Source organism: Anarrhichthys ocellatus, unplaced genomic scaffold (genome assembly GCF_004355925.1).
Source record: "Anarrhichthys ocellatus isolate YVR2014 unplaced genomic scaffold, GSC_Weel_1.0 scaffold46, whole genome shotgun sequence".
Lineage (NCBI taxonomy): Eukaryota > Metazoa > Chordata > Actinopteri > Perciformes > Anarhichadidae > Anarrhichthys > Anarrhichthys ocellatus.
The window spans coordinates 2,306,099-2,328,250 of NW_022280076.1; the positions used below are offsets into that span (position 1 = coordinate 2,306,099).

At 39.1% G+C, this 22,152-nt stretch overlaps 1 protein-coding gene across 1 annotated transcript in view; it reads left to right on the forward strand.

The window, feature by feature from the left end:
• The window catches only part of zbtb20 (zinc finger and BTB domain containing 20), a 29,130-nt gene extending 11,593 nt beyond the window's left edge, over positions 1 to 17,537 (forward strand). The window contains exons 2-4 of the mRNA XM_031869099.1: positions 3,916 to 4,062; positions 5,243 to 6,781; positions 8,662 to 17,537. Of these exons, the coding sequence (XP_031724959.1) occupies positions 5,263 to 6,781; positions 8,662 to 9,197 (2,055 nt within the window). The 5' untranslated portion in view covers positions 3,916 to 4,062; positions 5,243 to 5,262 and the 3' untranslated portion in view covers positions 9,198 to 17,537. The remainder of the gene's footprint in view (positions 1 to 3,915; positions 4,063 to 5,242; positions 6,782 to 8,661) is intronic.
• The last annotated feature ends 4,615 nt before the right edge of the window (positions 17,538 to 22,152 follow it).

Here is a 22,152-nt window from a genome sequence, read left to right on the forward strand (position 1 = left end):
GTGTGTGTGTGTGTGTGTGTGTGTGTGTGTGTGTGTGTGTGTGTGTGATTTAGGTGCAAACCTTACCTGTTAATTGCTTCACAACGTTATGGACGAACACTCGAATGCAATAAGAGATACGGCGCTCTAAATTACTCGGATTCAATCAGCCAACACAACATTGTTGGGCTGAGATGAATATTTAGTTACCTAAAAAGAATAATTTTGAATTGTCAGAGGGAACCCGCGACACAACAGCATTACCTGAGGATTATTCTAATTTATTTTTTGAGAAAAGTTAGAGATGTTGGCTGATTGCAGCGAGGTGTAAATTGTTTTGTCAGAGGAGTGAACTGAACGCGGTGTCTTCATTGAACTTGAATTATCACTTGTCAGAGCGACGCATCACTTGATTGCTGCTTAACAGTTCCCGGTGTGCTCGCCGCACATTTACATTGTTTACTAAATCGCATTAGATCACGTATCCAAACCATACTATTAAAGTATGATTTCTGCTAGTTTATATGCTAATGCACTTGGGCTAAATGGATCATTGAAATTAATAATTACAATGTTGGACAGCGACGGTTAAGCAGCAGAGATTTCAAACAAACTCACAAATGACTATTAATCAGATGTAACACACAACACTCTTGATAAGGGCAAATCTGCATCAGATTCACTGAGGTGCTGTACGCACATGCATGGACATGAGCTTTTTCACAATGCCCCGTGGCCCTTTTGTCTCCAGATTTAAATGCATCAAGAGCCCTGAATATATGCTTGTAGTGTGTGTTGTAAGCAGTATTTGCATATTCAGGATGTATATTATTCACATGGCTGATACTGCTCCTTTCATAAGCACGCCTCTTATGTCTGTCCTCAACCCCATCCCCCATCTTCCCATTTTATCCCCCCCCCCCGACCCCCCCTTTGATTAACTAATGTCCGATTCGATGCAGCGTATTTCATGAGCTTGTCACCTAATACAGGCTGCTGATTAACCTGGAGTCTGGCTGGTGAAGTTACAATCCTCATCTCCCTGTCTTCATTTTTTTTCTTTCTCTCTTCTTTTTTTTTTTTGCCCCACTCTTCCCCCCCCCCACCCTCCACCCCTCCTCAGTCTTTGTTGTGGCGGCAGCAGCAGAGCATGCATTGCATTGGCGGTCTGAAGCATTGTGTCTGATTTCCAGCAGACAAACTGACCTCTGGGGATTTATTGACAGCAAACTCCACAGAGGCAGACACAGAGCTGGGAGCATGGAGAGGCAGCCAGAGAGGGAGGGAGGGTCTTGGGGAAGGTTTGTAGGGGGGGGGGGGGGAGGGGGGGAGGGGGGGAAGGGAGAATGAGGGGGGGGCACACAGACGGAAAGACAGACAGACGGAAGAAAAGACGGCGAGGGAGTTTCGACGTGATGAAACAGGAAACAGGTAGCAGCACACAGAGATAGAGATCAATGTGAGGAGGGTAAAATACACACCCCGATTTTGGTTGATTTAAAAAATGTGGTGTTTTTTTTTTTTGGTGGAGCGTTTGGAAGTGAAAGAAAATGGCTGCCTCCTACAAGGATCTAATTAATTTTGAAGGATCATCAGCCCCTTTAGTCCAAGGCAGGGTACAGGAGGGAGGGAGGGAAGGAGGGAGGGGGAGAGGGGGGACAGACCCCTGGGCTGATTAGAATTCACTGCAGGTAGGCGCTGGCTGCTGCTCACCCACTGTGTCACGGCTAAAATGGAATCACTGTTGTGAGTGGCAGTCTGGGCAACTGAAGCCTGCTTCTCTTGGCCTGCTCCCTTTGTTGCCCGCATTCACCTCACTTTACCCCGTAGGCAGGTGGATTTACATGTCTGGGTGGCGAGGGAAAGCCAGAGAGGGAACATACATGTTTGCATTGTCTTAACAGTAGTCACGAAAAAAATAAAAATAAAAAGGCCCATGGCACCAGAATACAGTTACATCCAAATCTAACCGTTGCTGGAAAAGAAAAAAAAAAAAGGTCAAATATTTGCCACAGTTATGGATTCAAGCATTTTGGCTCATGTTTGTGTGCAGTGCTTTAAAGACAAGGCTTTAACCATGATATTTCTGTTGGTTTTCACTTCGACTAAGTACATTCTTAATTATTTCAGTAGCAGCAGTTAGGCTGAGGCAAAGGTTACACCTACAGAAGGGTGTTATCTTTAGGTATTAGAACTCATGTTGGGGTTTCAAGCTTATATTGAGGAGTGTAATACACCGGCTAAAGGTTGCTGTTAGAGTTTTATAGCTACGGTTAGAGAACAGTGTAATTTTATAGATTTCGGGGTTAAGAATTTCACTGTATAATATATTTTCTGTCCTGACCAAGACGGAAGAACCAACCAGTGTGTGTGTGTGTGTGTGTGTGTGTGTGTGTGTGTTTTAGTGCCAAAGAATGATCCGTCTCAGTATCGAGTGATCACCCTCTGCTGCTAGACACGCTATTACTTGTCTATATCTAACAGATTTGTTAGTTGACAAGGACATTTCAAGAAAGCGAGCGCATGTCTTACTGCCCGCAGTACTTCTCAAAGTGAGGCCTGTGGACACAAACCAGGCTGTGAGCACAGCTATTTCAGTTTTTACACTTTAACCCCTCGCCTCTGGTTTTCTCCCAGATATTCTGCGTCTCCATACTAAACTTTAGATGAAATCCTCATCTTATTCGACTATTTTAGAGGCCTAATATCTATTACCTTGACACCTCCAGTAGGAAAAACACACAGGTCACATACTGAAAGTAACATGCTTTTTCATCTGCAGCTTTCACCGCAGTATCTCAAAGCGGGAGGTGTGTTCTCTGAAAGTATTAGGGATTTGTACGAGAATAATATGTGTCAACATTAACGTACAGGTCTGGTCAAATCCTAGCCTTGTTCTGTTCATTCAGCAACACACACTGTTGTTGCTGGCATTCCTCAGAGAGCACTTGATGTTCACGTTGTAGCCAGCGTGACCGCTGCGAAACATTCTTACTTTGTTTCTAAAAAAATATGTAAAGAGTGTCGGATCACACTTGTAATTCTGAACCAAACTACAATGAATGATAAGTATTCCCTCCCCAACACACAGAGAGTCATTTCCACGTACCTTTTTAAAGCTTTGTTGGTAGAAATATTTGAAGGCCCTTTGACTTGTGTGGGACAAGCAAGAGAGAAAACGTAATGGCATTTTTCATTGGTTCAATGCATATGTTTTTCAGCTTGCCTGACCACAATGTGGTCGGTTTTGTCTCCACTTTTGAGATAAATTCTTTTGCATAATAATGTGTGTGTACAGTAGTAGAGCAATCGTGTGAGGCTTTCTGAGCATCACCAAACCAGCTCGTCACATGCTTGACGTTGTTGAATGTCTGTCTTGTGTTTTTCAATGAATGCCTTGTGTAGTTAATTTGAGACTTTTTTTTTTTTTTTTCTATTATTACAACTTCTAATGTCTGCTCTATGTCTGTATTGGGCATTGTCTTGTTTAATTTGTAGATATGAAAATGAAAAAGAACAGAAAAATGTCCACACACACGCGCTCTCTCTCTCTCTTTGTGGTCAGTGTGACTGAGACTTTCCCTGAAATATTTGCTCTGGTTAAATTTATAAGGAATTTAGATAAATTTTCTTCTTTTTAAGGGTGTGGTTTTTTTTTTTTGCCCAGCGGCACAGATAACGGCAGAGAGAAGAAACTGGCTCTTACACCAATATTATTTTCAACCTTGATTTGTAATTGGTTGTCTTGTGCGCACAGGAACGTCCATTCATTCGGCTTTGAAAACTCTTCACACATCTGTTGCAGCGTGTCGGTGGAAGATTTTTTTGTGTTACTGTGGCTCCCGGTTCATTAAGGGAGTGGCAATATCGACGAGGCAGTATGTGGCATTAAGATTTGTCTTTGTCTTTTCTCTCCCCCTCCAAACACTGTGGCAGATCAACACATGATTTGGACAGAGAGGACTGACAGCCTTGCCTACAGCACCCGGCCTCTGATCAGCCATCACCACCAGCAAACTGAAGCTTGACCCGCACTTCATCACCAGCCACACAAACATCTTCGGAACAAAACGTCATCTAACTGTAAGTACGGGACTGCTTCCGTTTTTCCGTTTTCCATTATGTGTAAGTTGGAAATAACTTAGCACAAAGTATTCACGCTTGTTTCCCGCTAACACGGTTGCACTGTTTCTGCAGTACATTTGAGCTAAATTCTACTTAATTTGGATAAATATATCTGTTACTACCAAATATGGTTTTATTGTTACCACCACTGTTCAATTTATTTCTGTTCGGTGTTTAACTGCATTCCATATTATAAAGCAATTATCTACATGTTCAAGTGTTTTCCCATATATACAGTAGTTAAGTTATGTGTTGATTAATTTCATCACCAATACGTTTTCATCAATATATTTCTTATTCATTGACAGACATAGTGTAATTGAATTATCTACAGCATTTGGGACATGGATTTGTTCAGTTTCCAAGATCAAAATGAGGAGATTTATCTTTAACAAAAAGGGCTGTGTTTAATAATGACTCAAATAAGGTCAACCGCTTTAATTCAATTATACTCAGGAATGTTTATGTGCAAAAGAAATTAATTTTACAGCAATTATGGAGACCCTCAATTTGCATAATTCTGACGCTTTCTACCTCTCCAATTTATATTAAGGTTTTCATTTCTTTTCACATCTAACTGGGAAAGAAAAGCATCTTAAGTTATCTTACACGCTGATCAGTGTATTCCTAGGGTAGTTAGGAAGCGCCATCACAGCGAACACATGGCTAACAAAAGAGGCCTGTTGTCATCTAAGCCCAGTGCACCACCTACTGGTGGTTGCAGGAATTTCAGGAACACACATGGAGAAACTTGTAATAATTAGATGGGAACCATCTTAATTGTCTTTCACCATGTCAATGTAACATTTTTAAACCACGATTTCAAGAGACAAATTTAACTGAGTTGTTGAAACTGAGACTGGAGTGATTAGAATTACAGTATCAGTATTAATATCGCTGTTCACATATTTAATTGATTGCAGTACTGTGAACTGGTTCTATTACAGAGAGTATATTTGATTATTCAATTACACGGTTTTATTACTCCTAATATATCAGTAATACTGTAAACCAAGAATATAAATATAGTGTTGTTATGATACTGTAAACTCCTTCACTTCATTATTAAATCCAGTTGAATAATGTAGTGATTGTGTGTCCGAGGTTTTAAGTTCGCTGTGTTGCGTCCTGCCTGCAGGTGACATCAGTTGCAAGGGGATGACCGAGCGCATTCATAACATCAATCTCCACAACTTCAGCAATTCTGTACTTGAGACCCTCAATGAGCAGCGCAACCGTGGGCACTTCTGTGACGTGACTGTTCGGATCCATGGAAGTATGCTGCGAGCTCACCGGTGCGTGCTGGCTGCTGGAAGCCCCTTCTTTCAGGACAAGCTGCTCTTGGGCTACAGCGACATTGAGATCCCTTCTGTGGTCTCGGTGCAATCCATCCAAAAGCTGATCGACTTTATGTACAGCGGGATTCTGCGGGTATCTCAGTCAGAGGCCCTGCAAATCCTGACTGCTGCCAGCATCCTACAGATCAAGACCGTCATCGATGAGTGTACCCGCATCGTGTCCCAGAATGTGGGCCTGGCCGGGCCGGGGGGCTTCCCTGTTATACCAGGAGACTCTGGTCAGGAAACGCCCCGTGGCACGCCAGAGTCCGGCACCTCTGGGCCCAGCAGCGACGCAGAGTCAGGTTATATGCAAGCAACATCACAAAGCATGGACCGTGCATACACATCACTGTACTCCTACCCTGGCCTCACTCTGCAGAACGGCACCCGCGAGCGCCCCCTGTACATTAGCCCTATGTCGACAAATTACGATCCCACTCTAAGCACTCAGGAGGTCCAGCAATCTCAAGATCCGCCCTGGATGAACCGCATCCAGGAGAGATCTCAGCAGGTCGACCGCTTCATCTCCACAGCAGAGTCCACCCACTGCCGCAAGCAGCCCCGACCGGTACGCATACATACAGGAGGGATGCACATAAAGCAGGAGGCCGAAGACGAGCACAGCTGCTACGGTAATTTGGACTGCCAAGACAACACGGACCATACTGAGGGTGTGGAGAGTGAATCCAAGGTTGAAAGTTTTGACTCAGGGGTGAGCTCCTCCATCAGTACTGAGCCAGATGCTATGGAGCAGCAGCCGTACCTGACGGGCTATGGCCGAGACGGGGGCGGAGACGGTGAAGGAGGTCCAGTGCATATAGAGGTCAATGACTCGTCCCCAGAGCAAGTGCAAGACCCGGAGGACGAGGACACATCCCACAGCACTAGTGACAGTAGCATGATGCAGCCCCTGCCAAACTCAGTCATGTCCCAGTCCCTGTCAAGTGCCCCGCACTACATGCGCCAGGCAGAATCACACACCAGCAATCTGAGGATGCCGCTCACCGTGACCAGCAATTCCCAAGTGATGGGCACTGCTGGAAGCACCTTCCTGCCCACGCTCTTTCCTACACAGCTGAATAGAGACACCAAGCCTTTCTCTTACCTTCCTGGCCAGCAGCAAACCCAGTTTGTGGCCATGTCGTCTCCTGCAATGCCATCATTCCCGAACCCCATGTCGGTACAGCAAGCTCAAGCTCAAGCGCAAGCGCAAGCGATGCAGCAACAGGTCATAGCAGGAATTGGTCCAGGGGAAAAGAAGCCCTATGAATGCACTCTCTGCAGTAAAAACTTTACTGCGAAACAGAACTTCGTCAAACACATGTTTGTCCACACTGGTAAGTCAGAATGTCTTATGTGAAGTGAAGTTGTTTTTTTATGTCAGTAGCTCTGTTAAATTATTTTATGATCCATAGTCAGTGTAGATAGTAGTTGCAGAAATACCTTTGAAATCTTTTTTGGTTAGTAGATAACAAACATTTAAGATCAGAGGTCTTATTTATGATCATGTTAAAGATGTTAAACATAACAATATTAGACAAAAGGCTATTCATTTTTATTAATGCTGTTATTGCAATACATTATATGTGTACCCAGGGTTTCAGGTGGTAGTTTGTTCACACTGAGAAAGTGATGAAATCAATACAGTATACTTTGAGTATTAGTACATAAAACGTATAGTATTAGTATGTATGCTGTGTTTTTATACTGGAAAAGGATAAAAGCACAGCCTCAATTTCGACATTCATTTGGTCACAGTTGACTAGTATTTTTATTATTATTTTCATCTGACTTACAGTGGCATTAGATTGCTCATACAGCAGATCATTACACTGTGCACTGCTTTCCTCTCGCACCGACAGCCTTATCAATCATGAACTGTCGAAATCACCACCACAGATAGAAAGAATTAGATGTCATGTAATTAGAAGATTGCCTACTCAAATAGCCATTATTAATCATAAGAATCCATTGCGTGTCCAGAGCCAGCTATGACGGCCATTTCAAACTAGATTTCCCAGTTTCACTCACACAGTTGTGTGGAGCAGAGCGATGACGTATTGAGACGGAAAGTCACTGATCGATCAGTCCCATGGGACGAGATCTCAACGTCTCATGGCGATCAATGACGGATTACCTTTACTCGGTCTTCAAATATCATTCAAAAACAAACAGGATGTCAGCATTCTAATCTAATATATGTGCAATTTACATTTTTTATTTCAGTAAAAAAAAAGTAATCAAGAGGTACTTTTGTAAATAATATTATAATAATATTCTATTTAATCTTCACATGGCACATCGATGATGGTGATAAAAACCTCTGTCATTACAATAGAATGATAATTCCGAAAAATATAGATTTGTACAATACACGCTCAAAAAAGCCTAAAGACAGTGGACACACCAATGCATAATACACATGTGCAGCAGAGGTAATGTGTCATTGGCTGCAATAAAAAAGAGACAGCTTTTCCGTTGTATTGCAAATATATTAGCAAAATTAGCAAAGTATACCTGTTATGTATGTGCTAGCTCTATGGTGCTAATGTGTAACTGATCTGAACAGGTAAAGCAAAAAAAAAAGAAAGGAAAAACTAATAAAGTAAAAGTATAAAATATTGGCTTCATTAAATCAAAACAGGTAGCTTCACATTAATTCAGTGCAGCAGCAAACAGTAGATACACAGGACTTCATTAACTTGCATGATATAAATTGCCTATTCACAGATTTGTCAGTCTCTTCCTCTACCTGTTTGTCTTACGCAATGATTAATACTTTAATATTTCACAGACAAGAATGTAATAATTATGTAAATTGAGCTTCCGTCTGAACAAATCAAATAGGAGCATAAATTATTTGGTTCGTGATCGTATAGGAATTAAAATTGTGATTTTCAAATTCCTCCTCGTAGTCTTTCCAGCACTTTTTACTTTTCATAAGATATCAAGGTGTACATGTTACCATTACTGCATCAGAGGTACATTATAGGACACCTTTTCTCAGGAAGCTATAGCGTACAGCACATATTTGAACAAGTATCAACACGAAGCTAATACAGGTTTAATTAATCCCTCTGCTGGAGAAATGTACCACTGGTGTATTCAGGCGTCAAATGTTGCTCCACAAGTTCTTCCATATTTTGTCAACCTGATCCTCAAAATGTCTCTCTTCTTTCTCCCCCCCTTAATGCTCCTGTCTTGCATGTACATCCAGGTGAGAAGCCTCATCAGTGCAGCATCTGCTGGCGCTCGTTCTCCCTGAAGGATTACTTAATCAAACACATGGTGACACACACAGGGGTGCGGGCCTACCAGTGCAGCATCTGCAACAAGCGTTTCACCCAGAAGAGCTCTCTCAATGTCCACATGCGGCTGCACCGTGGAGAGAAGTCCTATGAGTGCTACATCTGCAAGAAGAAGTTCTCACACAAGACCCTGCTGGAGAGGCACATGGCCCTGCACAGCACAGGCGGCACCATCACGGGGCTGTCGGTGAGCGCAGGCACCCCGGCCCTGGTCTCCATTCCCATGCCTATGGCTGTCCCTGAGCCTGGAGCTGGAGTGGTGGCCCTCGCCATGCCAGTGAGCGGAGGTGCTGGAGTAGGGGCTGGGGTTGGAACAGGAGTGGGTGTAGCTGCAGAAGTGAGCTGCCAAGAAGGGACCACCTACGTGTGCTCCGTCTGCCCTGCCAAGTTCGACCAAATGGAGCACTTCAATGACCACATGCGAATGCATGTCTCCGATGGATAAGTACTAATAGATAAACTTCTTTCAAAAAGAATGACAAATAAATGGCACTAGATTTTCCTTTTCTTATTTTGAGGTATGAAGAGTAATGAGTATAGACACTGGCACATTAAGTTTCCCCAAAAAAAAAAAAAATTATTGTTTTCTTTCTTTTTTTCTGTTATTCTAAAAGAAAAAAAAGATGGTGGCCTTAAGGCTTAGTAGTTTGATATTGATCTACTGGATGGATCCTAACTACAGGCCTCTAAATGTATGCTTTCCTAAAATATTGATTTATGTGTTGAACACTACCGAAAGGCCTACGAAAGAAACACATACACACAAACACACCTTTAGTGTCGATATGTCTGAATGAATATACATGTGCATATATGTTTGAGCGTTTGTGTATTTGCTTGTGTCTGTCTTTTCGTCTCTGTGTGTGTGTGTGTGTGTGTGTGTGTGTGTGTGTGTGTGTGTGTGTGTGTGTGTGTGTACATTGCCATGAAACATTTATCATGGCAGTTGTGAACCCATACTGACCAGTTTGGAAACTATAGATGTCCAAGCTTACTGTGGTATAATTTACAACAACAATAACAAAAAAATCATCTGGGGTTGGGCTACATATTCCCTCTAAACAAATACTGATGGTCACAAGATTGCCTTCTTATGTAAAATAAAAAAAGGAGAGTAGTTAATTTGACACTGGGTTTTATTTATTCCTATGGTATTAAGGGATTATAATGCAGCTGTTGTCAAGGTACCAATTTCAATCATTTTACTGAAATGTAACTTCCTGTCGGTGGTGACAGGGGCAAATATTTCTCACATGTTTTGTAATTGTTGTCCATGCATTTTGATGGTTAAGATTACGTTGACTAAATTAGGGTGTGTTGATGAGACAGTATTTGAGCAAAAATATGTTTCTTTTTTTCTGAAGTTTGGAGTTTAACTCATTTGCATACACTGCCACTAATATCCTAAAAGACTGTTAAGGCTAGTAGACCTCTTCCATTTCAAAACATGAGAAAAAAAGAAAGATTCTTTTGCTGATGTTTTTGTTTTTTTAGCCTTTCACACTCACAGTTATGGCAGTTATGCGACTAAACTCTCTCCTTCATAATTGCTGCTCCTCAACTTGCACCTGACTGTTATGGGATGCAGATTCAAATTGTAACTTTAATTATTGTTGTTGATCAGCCTACATGGTTGTAATTTGATAATCGGATTATAATATTTGGGGGGTTTAGGCTTGTCGTTGATTGGAACAAAGAGGGAAGTATTTAATTTGAATCAATTGGAAATAAATGCCATCCTGATCCTGAAACCCCTGTGCAACCTATTCATTACTATTGCAACGCTATTTCAGCAAGTGGGAGCTAAATGCATAACTCTTTATGTATTGGCTCCAATGGCAGCTCCAATGGCATGCAACGTGATGAAAGGAAATGCAGTCTCAAAGTAAAACAAGTAGCTCTTTTGAAATCACACTGTTTCGTGATATACCACAAGTTGCAGATGGACTTTCTAGACGATAGTATACATTCCTGATTTTTCTAAACAAACTGAGACACAGCATGTACAGAATAGATTTGGAAGTTAGTGTGCAAAAGTTGTCATCCGTGCATCACATCACGTAAGGCTCATTTCTAATATTTGAATAGTTTTTTATTGCTTTTTATTCGAAATAGGACACTCTCACACTCACACACACACACACACACACACACATGCAACTGCAATCTGGAGGATTTGCTCATTTATGTGAGCGAACACTTTCGTAGTTGTATTGTTAAAATAATAACAAACTGCATACAGCTTAAAAAGACCTGCTGTAGATTCAAAAAAACAAAGTGCTACTTTGCACATTTTCTTAAAATGCCTGTGCTTAATATTTAATCATTTTCCTTAAATGAACTTCTATGATTTTCTTTTATTCAATTTCAAAGGAAAAAAAACATTTCTTTTTTTTAAATCTTGATAAGTGGACTGCATTATTTTCTTGCATATATGTTGCACTGCTTAAACCAATAAGTGCACTACTGTTAACAGAGATATTATAGTTTTAGAAAAGAGGATTTTTTTTTTTTTTTTAAATCTAACATTTGGTTGTAGAGTTCACATGTAATAGAATAGCTTTGTTTCAATTTATTCATTAAGTACTTCAGTGGTTCTTGGCTTTTGTTATCGCTTGCAGTTACCTACAGTATATCCTTGTGCCGTGTTAATGCAAGCATTTATTTTTATTTAAATATGTACCATAATGTGTGCTCATCTATGTTTTAACCTTTTGAATTCATTCTTTTATGGAGTCAGCTCCCTATAACAGTTAATCAATCGCATTTCTTTAGAAACAGACAGAATTTTCCTCCAAGAACATCCAAGCCAAACAACATTAACAGTGAAACAGTAATAATAAACACAACTCCCGTCCAACTCCGTTGGCGGAGGTAATGATAATAATAACTATTGTTGTATTATTAATAGTAATACATTTAAAATGTGTGTGTGTGTGTAACATAAATGATATGTGTGTCCTAGAACAACTTTCTGTGGGGTTTTAAGGTGCGGGAGGTGATGGAATGCAGCTTCTTTGATATCTGTCTGTCGGTTGTACACAGTTGTGTCCCTTCCTTAGTGTTTGTATGTCTGTGAGTGTCTGTGTGGTATTTAGCCTAATCAAACTGTTAATAAGTGGAATATCTGAACTGTAGGGCTTCCTTTGCAATATGCAGCGCAGGTACTATGAGAAGCAGCTCTCCAAACCTTTTTGGGGCGAACACGGCACCGGTAACATTTGTTCTGAGATCTGACGAAAAAGCCTGTAGGTCAAGTACTGTTGTACTTCATTGCACCCGTTTGGAGAAGTTATATCCAGCTTTTTGAAATTTCATATAATTGCTACTAGATTTCTGATCCCTGTGGAGTCAGCTGAAGTGAAGTCAAGTGATGAGCATGTGAGACCTGGAGACTTTCTGTATTCTGGTTTCTCCCCGGCTAAAACAAAAAAAGAAAAAAAAAAAATAAGTTGAAAAAGCGTGAGGTGAGTCCTCAGTAAAAGTAGCACATTATTTAACATTTGATTAGGCCTGTCTCCGTTGCTGTGCATATACGCCGAAATTGTATGGTTGCTGTTTGTAGCTGTTGTTGCCAGGATGGCAATATTGCTGCATGCTAGTGCTATCTTTGTCTCTACACAGCACGTGGAGGGTAATCTCATGCCTTATCAGACAATGCACTAAATAGAATATGTAAGCAACTGCCGAGATCTCTTTCCAACAGTACTGCCACATGTATGGCACACAGCTCATGATGTTGGTGTTGTTGTCTGTTCAGTACCAAGTTAAACACTGCCAAACGAACATCATCACTTCTTTGAAAGCAAAGGCAGAGACATGAATTGAATTGTTTCAGTGTAATGTGTGTATTCAGTAATCTAGCATTCCTTCATGGCACCTAAATTTTTACATATTTTGTGTAAACACATATATCAAATGCACTATTGACTGTAGCTAGATGAGTACAACCAGCTTTGTGGTATCATTGGTCTAAATAGTAGGTTAAGTAGCTCGATGTTGGTTTTTTGAACTATTTGATTTCAGAATTACACTATCAATTGTTTCTCTATCTTCTTTTTTTTTTTTTTTTTTGGTATAACAAAAGTAGCCAATCTCAACGTTCTCCGGATGAGGGCTAATAACTCGTCCAATCGTCAGTTGACTTCTTGTATCATAAGGTGTTTGATAGCAGACCAGGCTTGGAAGGGGAGGGACCTTCTCTCCAGTGTGTCATAACGTTCTTTAGCATACCCAGGCTCCTCCCCCCCCCCCCCCCCTCCCCTGTTGCATTAGCATCACACGCTCTTCACTGTCCATAGTTATATATTCCTTATACTGCTTCAGCTACTCGTGGTGGTGCTTAATTCTCTTTTCTCAGTGTTGCCGAAAAGTTGGTTGAAAATTGTTGAAAAGTTGCAACATTATCCATAAAAATGAGTCCTTATCTCAATCGTGCTTCTTCTAGTTGTTAGTTTGAAAAAAAAAAAAAAAAAGTCTAGACTTTATGTTTGCAAAGTGTTCGCATATTTTCCAGAACAAAACATATTGAGAAGTAGATAATAGCCTTGAGCCTGCAGCTGTTTGTATTGTGTTTCAAATATATTACTGTTCATGTTTTGTTTATCTAGTGTAGAGACACAGGGTCTACAGTACATTGTTGTCCTTCTTGCAGTATGTTTAATTCATCGTTATACTTCTTAATTTCAGACTTCCTCCTGCTTTTTTTTTATGGTGATCATAGTGGTGTTGTTTATACATACATAGCTTCACGCAAATGGATAAAGGATAGTCCGTTATTGAGTCATATTTCACAGTGTATATATGCCTATATGCTTTGCATTGAGATGAAAACAAGGAAACGGAAGATAGTAATGGTGAGGGGGTCATGTTGAGTAAGGAACAGGTTCATTTTATTTTGATAAGCATGTGTCGGTCTTCCTGTTCGTCTTTCAGTCTGTCTCCACACATTTTAAAGTCAGATCTCTTTATTTAAGCTTGAATAAAGTCACAAAGTTACGAGTAGAATACAGAAAACGCATGAAAACATCCAGATAATACTGAACTGCATTTTTCTTTTGGGCCTTCTACAGCACACACAAGAGTGAAATAGATGACTTCTTACAAATATACTATATATATTTAAGTACCACCATCTCCACACAGATGAAGAATACATTTTCAGATAGTTTGATAGAGACATAATTGCAGCTAGAGTATACAGTATCTTGTGGGATATAGGGGATATGCCTATCAAGTGCCTATCAGTACATACAGCAACTATACAGAATATTCATAGTTTTTCTCTCCTACATTGCACAGATACAGTATATACACAATGGTCTATTCAAATAAATACTATTTATACTATTACTGCTAAGACCTGGTGGTTGTGAGTACATCCTAAGAGAACCCTTTAAAATACCTGAGATGCTCTATTCATATACAGTAAAAGCTACATCTGCAAGTTTTATTTTTTATCTTACATTTATACAACTTGGAGGATTCAAAGATATAAAATGCGATCACATTTTCACATTTTTGAATGAAATGTTACAAATAGGTTTAGTGGGTTCAGAAGGTTCCTGAGACGTTTATGTCCTTTCAGAATATAACGACCTTTTTTTTCACGTTGCTCTCTCTCATTGGTGTTTGGCATATTGCAAGTGCCATTTTTAGTTTCAGTTTTTGCCATTTGCAGGCAAGCCATATACTGTACTGTATGTTTGTGGGAGAAAGGGCAGTGGCACTTTGTGCACAGCAGAGGGAGCCACACATTAACCGGAAGAGGTTAAGTTAACACTGTCTGCCACAATGAACAAAAATCCATATAAGTTGAATATTTGGATTTTTTTTATTGTGTTGCCGGTAAATATTGCCATTCTTCCGGTTATGATATACCTACAAGCCTGGTGGTTTTTACCTCCACTGGCAATTTATGTCCTTTGACCCTGATGACTCATGAGAGTCAATGCCCAATTTCCCCACAACAATCATTAAAGTGTTATCTTATCCGACAGCCTTGTTGTTTACGTGCAGCTTGAGATTGTAAAGGGAAAGCAACGAGCAGCGTGAAAAAAGAAACGGGTCATTTAGATACTTATAACCACTTGGAGGCAAAATGAGAATACAAATTGAAAGTTTTGGCAACAGAGAACAACCCACGGAGCATTCAAATGTCTTTAAGTGGTTTGTTGAACAACAAGGAAACAAAACGAACAGAAAATATATTGGAATAAAAAGCATAAATCAAGTTTGAGGACTGAGTGGCTGTGAGATAAAAGGTGTTGGGATGGCTTATTATTCTGTCCCCTGTGGACTAATTAGTTTTCTCTGTAACCTTCTCCAGCCTAGTTACTGTGCCAAATTTAGGAGGGGGAAAAAAAGACACTTTTTAAATTGTACCTCTATTGTTAAATTAGATGTGAGAACGAAAGCAGGCAAACGGAAATTGAAAATTGTTTTATATTTTAAAAAAATCTGCAAAACCGATAATATATTACAACAAAACATGCATCATACCAAAAGCAAGTGATTGTCTATATTTTGAATCTTTAAATCCTCCATAATGCATAGTTTTCAAGTAAATAGGAGAAAACAGCTATGATTAACAAATGCACATTTTGAAGGCTTAGTTTCATATACATTGAATGTTCAAATGAAGCATTAATAACAGTATAGGCAATGTGATAAAGCTCGTCCCTGTCATCCAGCCGTCACACAAACAGCATCTGTTCACATTTTACCGTCAAACATCCGGATTCTGTCTTCATTTTGAGCTTCACACAGAAACGGCGAAGCAGCTGTTCACATTTTAAAGCACGACACAGCTAAACTAAGCTAACAAAACATCTACAGTATATAAACTATGACGCTTTCTCCGAACATGCAGTTATCACACTACCCTGATGAGGTTTTTAAGAGATATCATCATCAGGTAACTAACCATCCATCAGTCCAAATGAAGCATGCAGTCCTGTCCACACAGCTTTTTTCCTGTAGGGGAGAACTTTGTTTTTGATGGAGCACAAGCTATATTTTGAATGTCCCTCGATAACAGGCTTTCTGTATCTTTTTAATTTTTAATTTTTCACAATGAGGAGGAGACTAAGGCACGATTTAGCCTCAGAAGACGAAACATTAAGCCTCTCTGTGTTCTCAGTCGCTGTAGTCTTTCTTTCTTTTTTTTTTTGGCTTAGTCCACCTTGACAAGACGATTCGTTTTAAAGTGCGTTAACTAAAAACATGCATTCCTGTTCAAGTCCAGAGCATTCCTACTCGTTGTCTGGCATTCATTTTCCACACTTAACTATCCTAACAACAGGGAGGACTTCCAGCACTTAATAGTTGTACACATCTGTTGAGTATTTGGTCATGTAGTAGCAAACATTGCCCATCACATCAAAGTTTAGTGAAATGTATATTTCCCTCAAGTCGTTCAATCTATTCTCGCTGTAAATTCAACATAAGTCTTGTACGCCTTGAGCACAGCTAAAGCTTGTGTGGGCCGGTTCTATAGACAACATGCACTATGCTATCACTCTGTTGCTCTATGTAGGTCTCTCCTTCATAGCGCAGAGACATAAAATACAACAACAAAAAAAAGATGTTGGCCACTGTCTCAGCCAGCACATAGTCCGTCCTAATGGACATTCAGACTTTAAACTTTTAGCAGTGTAATGTACCTAAAGGAGGCTGGTGGTTTGTAAAGCGGGGCCATGCTAATCATTAGAAGTCAAATGAAAGAAAAAAAACTGTACCAGACAATGTTTGTTTTCATAAACCAAAGAAGGGTTAAAAGAATTTAAGTTTGATGGAGAAAGTAACATTTCTTTTCAGTGTGTGTGTGTGTGTGCGCCTGCGTGTGTGTGTGTGGGGTTCCTAAGCGATTGGGTTAGTTTGCTATAGTTGTTTTTTTCTTTGTTTTTCTTGTCATTGCCGGGTGCTTGTGAAAAAGCATCTTTGTTTTTGTCACGTGTTCAGTTGTTTATAGTTTTGTGGTTGTGTTCCTTTGCCTATTGTAGACCAAAATAGATTTTTTTTTTTATAAGAAATGCAACAAAACATAAAAATGAATCTGACACAGTAGCTGTGATGTAAACTATCGCATGTTAAAACATGTGTAAGATTGTAAGTGTTGCATCGTTCCTCTGACAAAACATAATAATCATTAGTTATGTCTTCTATACACACATTTAGCCAATCAGTGTAGACCTGTCTTCACCTTCACATTGGATTATATCTAAATAGTTTTGTAACAGCAGTTTTCTTCAAATATTGGCACTGTCTAATATTTCAAGGCTGTCCCTAAAATACTAATCTGACATTGTGACTTTGAGTACATTTAGCCATTCATACTGGAGATGGACCAAGTTGTTAAGTTTGCACATATTTGTAGGTTGTTTATGAAGCCAAAAAAAGAAAGGAAAGAGAACAATGATACCTTCAGTCTCAGCAATTCAAGTCAAATCCAGCTGAGGTGTTCATGATCTCTAAGCAAATATTACAGTCGTTCATGTTCACTGAAAAAAAGCATCAGAGCCAGCCATCACTACATGGAAAAAAATTAATTAAAAACCAAACTGTAAAACGCATTTTAATATCACAACGTGGTCCAAATATTGATGAAAGTGATGAGATATATTTTTGTAAGGACAACGCATCTCTTGCGAGCGGAATGTAAACCATTTGGCTAAAATCTGACGATATTTTATTACTGTAAGGTCTAATTCAAGGTGAATCTGCTGTATATTTTTCATCTTGTGTGTTCAAAATAGAAAAACTTAATTACTGTAATTCGGGCGATGTTTTGTAGGGGGGGGGGGGGGGGGGGGCGAAGACAGAACTTCTCAAACATTGGCATTAGGAATCAGAGATGACATGTGCCCTATTAAAAAGCAGCGTAGGTTTGTTCCTTCATCCGGCTTTCAGGCTTTTTGCTGCCATATCTTGTATGTAGATGCTTTTTGTAAACATGCACTTGAGTTGAACTATAAGATGTGCTTATAAATATGTGTATATTTTGTTAGGCTTTCTTTTGCCTAAGTTAGCTTGATATTTTATTATTTCCCTAAAAAAAAAAAAAAAAAAAAATTCTTCTCCTGTATAGTTATGAACTTGGCAGAAGTGGAGCTGTGTAGTAAAGGTAGTTAACATCACAACTAAGCAACCCTGAAATATATGCTGCAGTAATGTGTTTTCAGTTTTGTTTTTGATAATTTATGCTCCAAGTTGGTTTGTGTTTTATTATTATTGTTATGAAACAAGCTTGTTTGAAATGTATTGACTGCTGTTTTGAAAGAGGGGATAAAGTTCGTTTGTTTTTTAATGTATGTGCAAGGACGTTTTTATAATATGATTTGTCAAACACTGGACTGGAGTGAGTTTTCCAACATTTCCAAGTTGAGAGATGTATTTGACAGACATAACTGCACAGACAACACCCGTTAGCACAGATGTGAGCTGACAGAGAAGCACATCCTCCCAGCTGTACAGGGCAGGGGGACTTAACATGGCCGCCATCCTCCCGTTCAAAATAGGAGTCATTCAGATGTAAGAAGTTATGACATTTCCTTCATGCTACTTAATTGCATTCATTGGGTGATGGGTTATATATAATAGGAAATATGTATTAGGGTTTTCCTTCCAAATTGCTGCACGGCATCAACTGGTGACAGTTTTTTTTTTTTGTTTGTTTCCTTCTGAAAAAGAAAGAGTTGCTCTCTTAAATATTCAGAAAAATCGTAAAGGGATTCCACTTGACAGCTATGGAGTTATCAGAATCACCCAGTATGTTCTTGCTGTGGTAGAGCAGATATGACAGCTGAGTCTCATTAACCCAAACGCCACTTCTCAAACCAGAAAAGAGATTTGCACTAGACTTATTTTGGTCGTCTTCTAAAGCAATATAAATCACTCAACACATTTTTGAACCATAGTTGTCGCCCATGCTGAGTAAATGATGATATTTGACACGTTTTGACTTGTTTTTGTATTCGAAGGTACAGAAATCAGTCGCTTTTTTAAAATGCACATCCACATGTTGTTGGTAGAAGGGTTTCACTTCTCCCCCCGAGTATTGGTGTCCAGATTTGAGCGGCATTTAAACTTGTTGTTTCCTCCTGTGATTGTTTTGGACAAATCAAGCAGCTTTGAAAGTCAGAGACGGCATGTATGAGGGAAGGAATCATTTTCCACGAGTCAAATGTTGATTGTTTTCATCACGTTTGAAGATAAACACAAATACCAAAAGTTAAACCCAGCTGTCCACTGTCGTGCACACCTTTCCCGTAAAAAAACACTCCTCTTCTCTGCATATTTGGTCACTTTGAGTGCTTTTTTTACTGGGATGTTACAAAAAAAAAACAATGCTTTAAAGTGAAATAATAATACTTATCAGACGGAAGAAGAAAAAAAATCCAAATGCACCTTTTTGTCCTTTCAAACACAGCATCATTGGCTACATATGTAGAGAATCTGTGGCCACCAAAATGTACCATACTTCATCCTTTTTCAACGAGGTCATTCACAACAGCAGTAACTATTGACCTGAACGTTATTGTTTTGTTGATGGATACGTGTACATTTTTGAATAATTCACAAACAGCAAAACTTCACCATTTTATCTGGATGTAGTAGCTTTCCTGTTTTCACCGCTTTGTGGTGTTGTTGAAAGACGTTGCGGTTTGTCTAAATATGTTGCGTGTTAGAGGAAGCATAAGTATGTGCCTTCTTGTAATCTCCTTGGTGAGCTTGTTATTATTGAGAAGCTGAAGCCAGCCAATTGTGTTTGCACTAAAACCAAATTGCTTTTGTGATGTAGACTATTTAAGCAAGCTTGTTGCGTCACTTTAACCGTACAGTATGCATGAGGGTGAAATTGGTAAGTCTACGGCTAGAGCTCTCATCTGTTGACCTGTAAACCAGTGCAGCTTAGAGGATCTTGTGAATATATCTTGGCTTAGTTTTGCATTCAGTTTTCAATTCCATCTCCTTACTCATCAAGTTTGTCACAGTTTCTACAGTTAAAAAAAAATGAAAAAAAAAAACGGAAAAAAAATAGCAAATAACACATACCATGAATACAATACAGCTTTTACTTTCACATGCCACAGTCAGAGAGTTACACAACTGCAGTAGAGATATTCATTTCTCTGAATCCAGGGGAATGCATGAGTACACGAGGTCGCCTCGAGACTATTGGTCAAATTCATTTAGGTTGTTTTTGAAAACTTGTATTTATTACATATTTTGTCGACATCTAAGAAAGGCCTACATGCTTCGAGTCTTACAAATGCACCTTATTCATGTCAGTCCATGTGGGGGGGAAAAAGGCTGGCAATGTAATATCTCTGATTTAGCACCTTACTACACAGCATGTTTTCACTTTATGCCAGTTTAGCTATTCTTCCATATTCATGATTTCAAAAATAAATCTCAGACTTTGTGAAATTGTTTCATGGGATGTGCCAAAGTTTGGAGGCGATCTCCCAAGTGTTTATGCTTATCATTTTATTTTCCTCCTCCTTCAGTTATAGCAATGGTATGTCAAAACTTTCCTATAACAGTGTGTGGAATCAATTTATCTCAGCAAACAGTATCATTACTTGCCATTTTACAATAAGCCCTGTATTTCACATATATTTACCAGTGATGTGTATTTGTTATTATAAAGAAAATAGCCGTAAAAGCTTCATTATGTTACATAATATTGTGACTTTTTTCGAAAAACTGTGAAGACTTATCTTGCATATACTTTATACAGAAGTATTAAGCCTTAATACAAAAGACTAAAAAAAGTGTGGAAGAATAAACTGATTGTTGCTAAGTAAGGATGATTTTTGTAAATGTTACCAGCACTTTTTTTGTAATTTTCACTCTCTGAGGTATTGTACAAGTTCAAGCTGTTTGTGAAGTTTGATTATGAAGGAATAAAAACTAGTACTTTCCTGTACTTCACAGAAAGGCTTGTTGCTGTTTTATTTTCCTGTTCTTTCTCCTGCTCATCAATATACTGCCTTTGGTAAAGTTACCTTTTGTCTTTAACAGGTTAACGTTTGAAAGATGGATGGATGTCGCTGAAGTCAATATAGTCAAATAAAATAGCTGCATTAGCTAAAATTAAGCCCGTGGATAATATTAGCCGGTGTGTTGATTCCAAATACAGTTGGAAGTGACAACAACAGGCTGGATTGTCTCCCAGAATGCACTGGGCAGAAGGCAGGAAACACCCTGAACAAGCTGCCAGTCCATTACAAATCTAACAATGATTAATAAACAATCACAGTCACACTTCACTTCACACCTACAAGCAATTCAACAGTGAAGTCCACTTCAATCACAAGTGTTTGGACTGTGGGAGGAAACTGATGCAGCCAACGTGTAAAACTCAAACACGCACAGAATACATTTTCCAGGCAGCAAAGACTTGGTTTGTCCTGCTGTGAGGTGTCTGTGTTAACATCTGAGCTGCTGCACAGAACTACACACAGTATATGTGTGTAGCCCATAAATGGTTTTCACACTCTGATCAGCCGGCTGTGTCTTATCTACCAGAACGCAGTCAGTATTAGCTTTTTACTGATACTCAGCTTGTGAGTGTGCGCTGCAAGATTAGCCAACCACAGAGTGTTTAACTGCACTGTTACTTATACAAATAAAAAATAATGATCACTATCATGACAAAAAGAGATTAAAAAGTATTAAAATTCATCATGCATATCAAAGTCAAACTCATTTCTCATTACCTTACGAGTGAGAATAAATGAATATCCTTCAGTGTTGGCAAGACATACTCGCCGTCTTCAAATGTTAATATTAAATAGTTTGTGTTAATGTTACAGTTATGGCTCCTCATACTTGGGTTGTAAGGCAGGAAGCAGATAAATGAGATGTATTGTATTCCAACACCAGATTCAGATTGTGTTGAAATATTGGTTTGAAAGATGTATCTGCTGCAATCAATTTTACATGTTTAGGAATTCAGAATGAGCCTGTCTGAGAAAAAAATTATGGCTTTTTATTTCCTGATTATTTATTTGACTCTGGAGCGTTTCATTTTTCTTAGCTTTCTATTTTGGCTAAAACCACAATATAAATGACAAAATGCGGTGGCAGCCTAAATAACAAGATGATTTGTGATTTTAATAAAATACACAATACATATTTCGTTGTATGTAAACTTAATCAGTCTGTTACCTGAACATTAATTGGGGCCATGCTGGTAAAAAGTATGCTCTTTGAATAATGTCTGTCACACTCAAGTCAACATTTGAGGTGAAAAGCCACACAGCTAAATCATGTGATTCTGTACCCATGTATATTAGCTGCTTTATAGCTACTTTAACAACCAGTTTGCTTAATCATTCATGCTATTTATGACTATATGTTCCTTTATCTTGAGATACATTGCTGTATTTCGT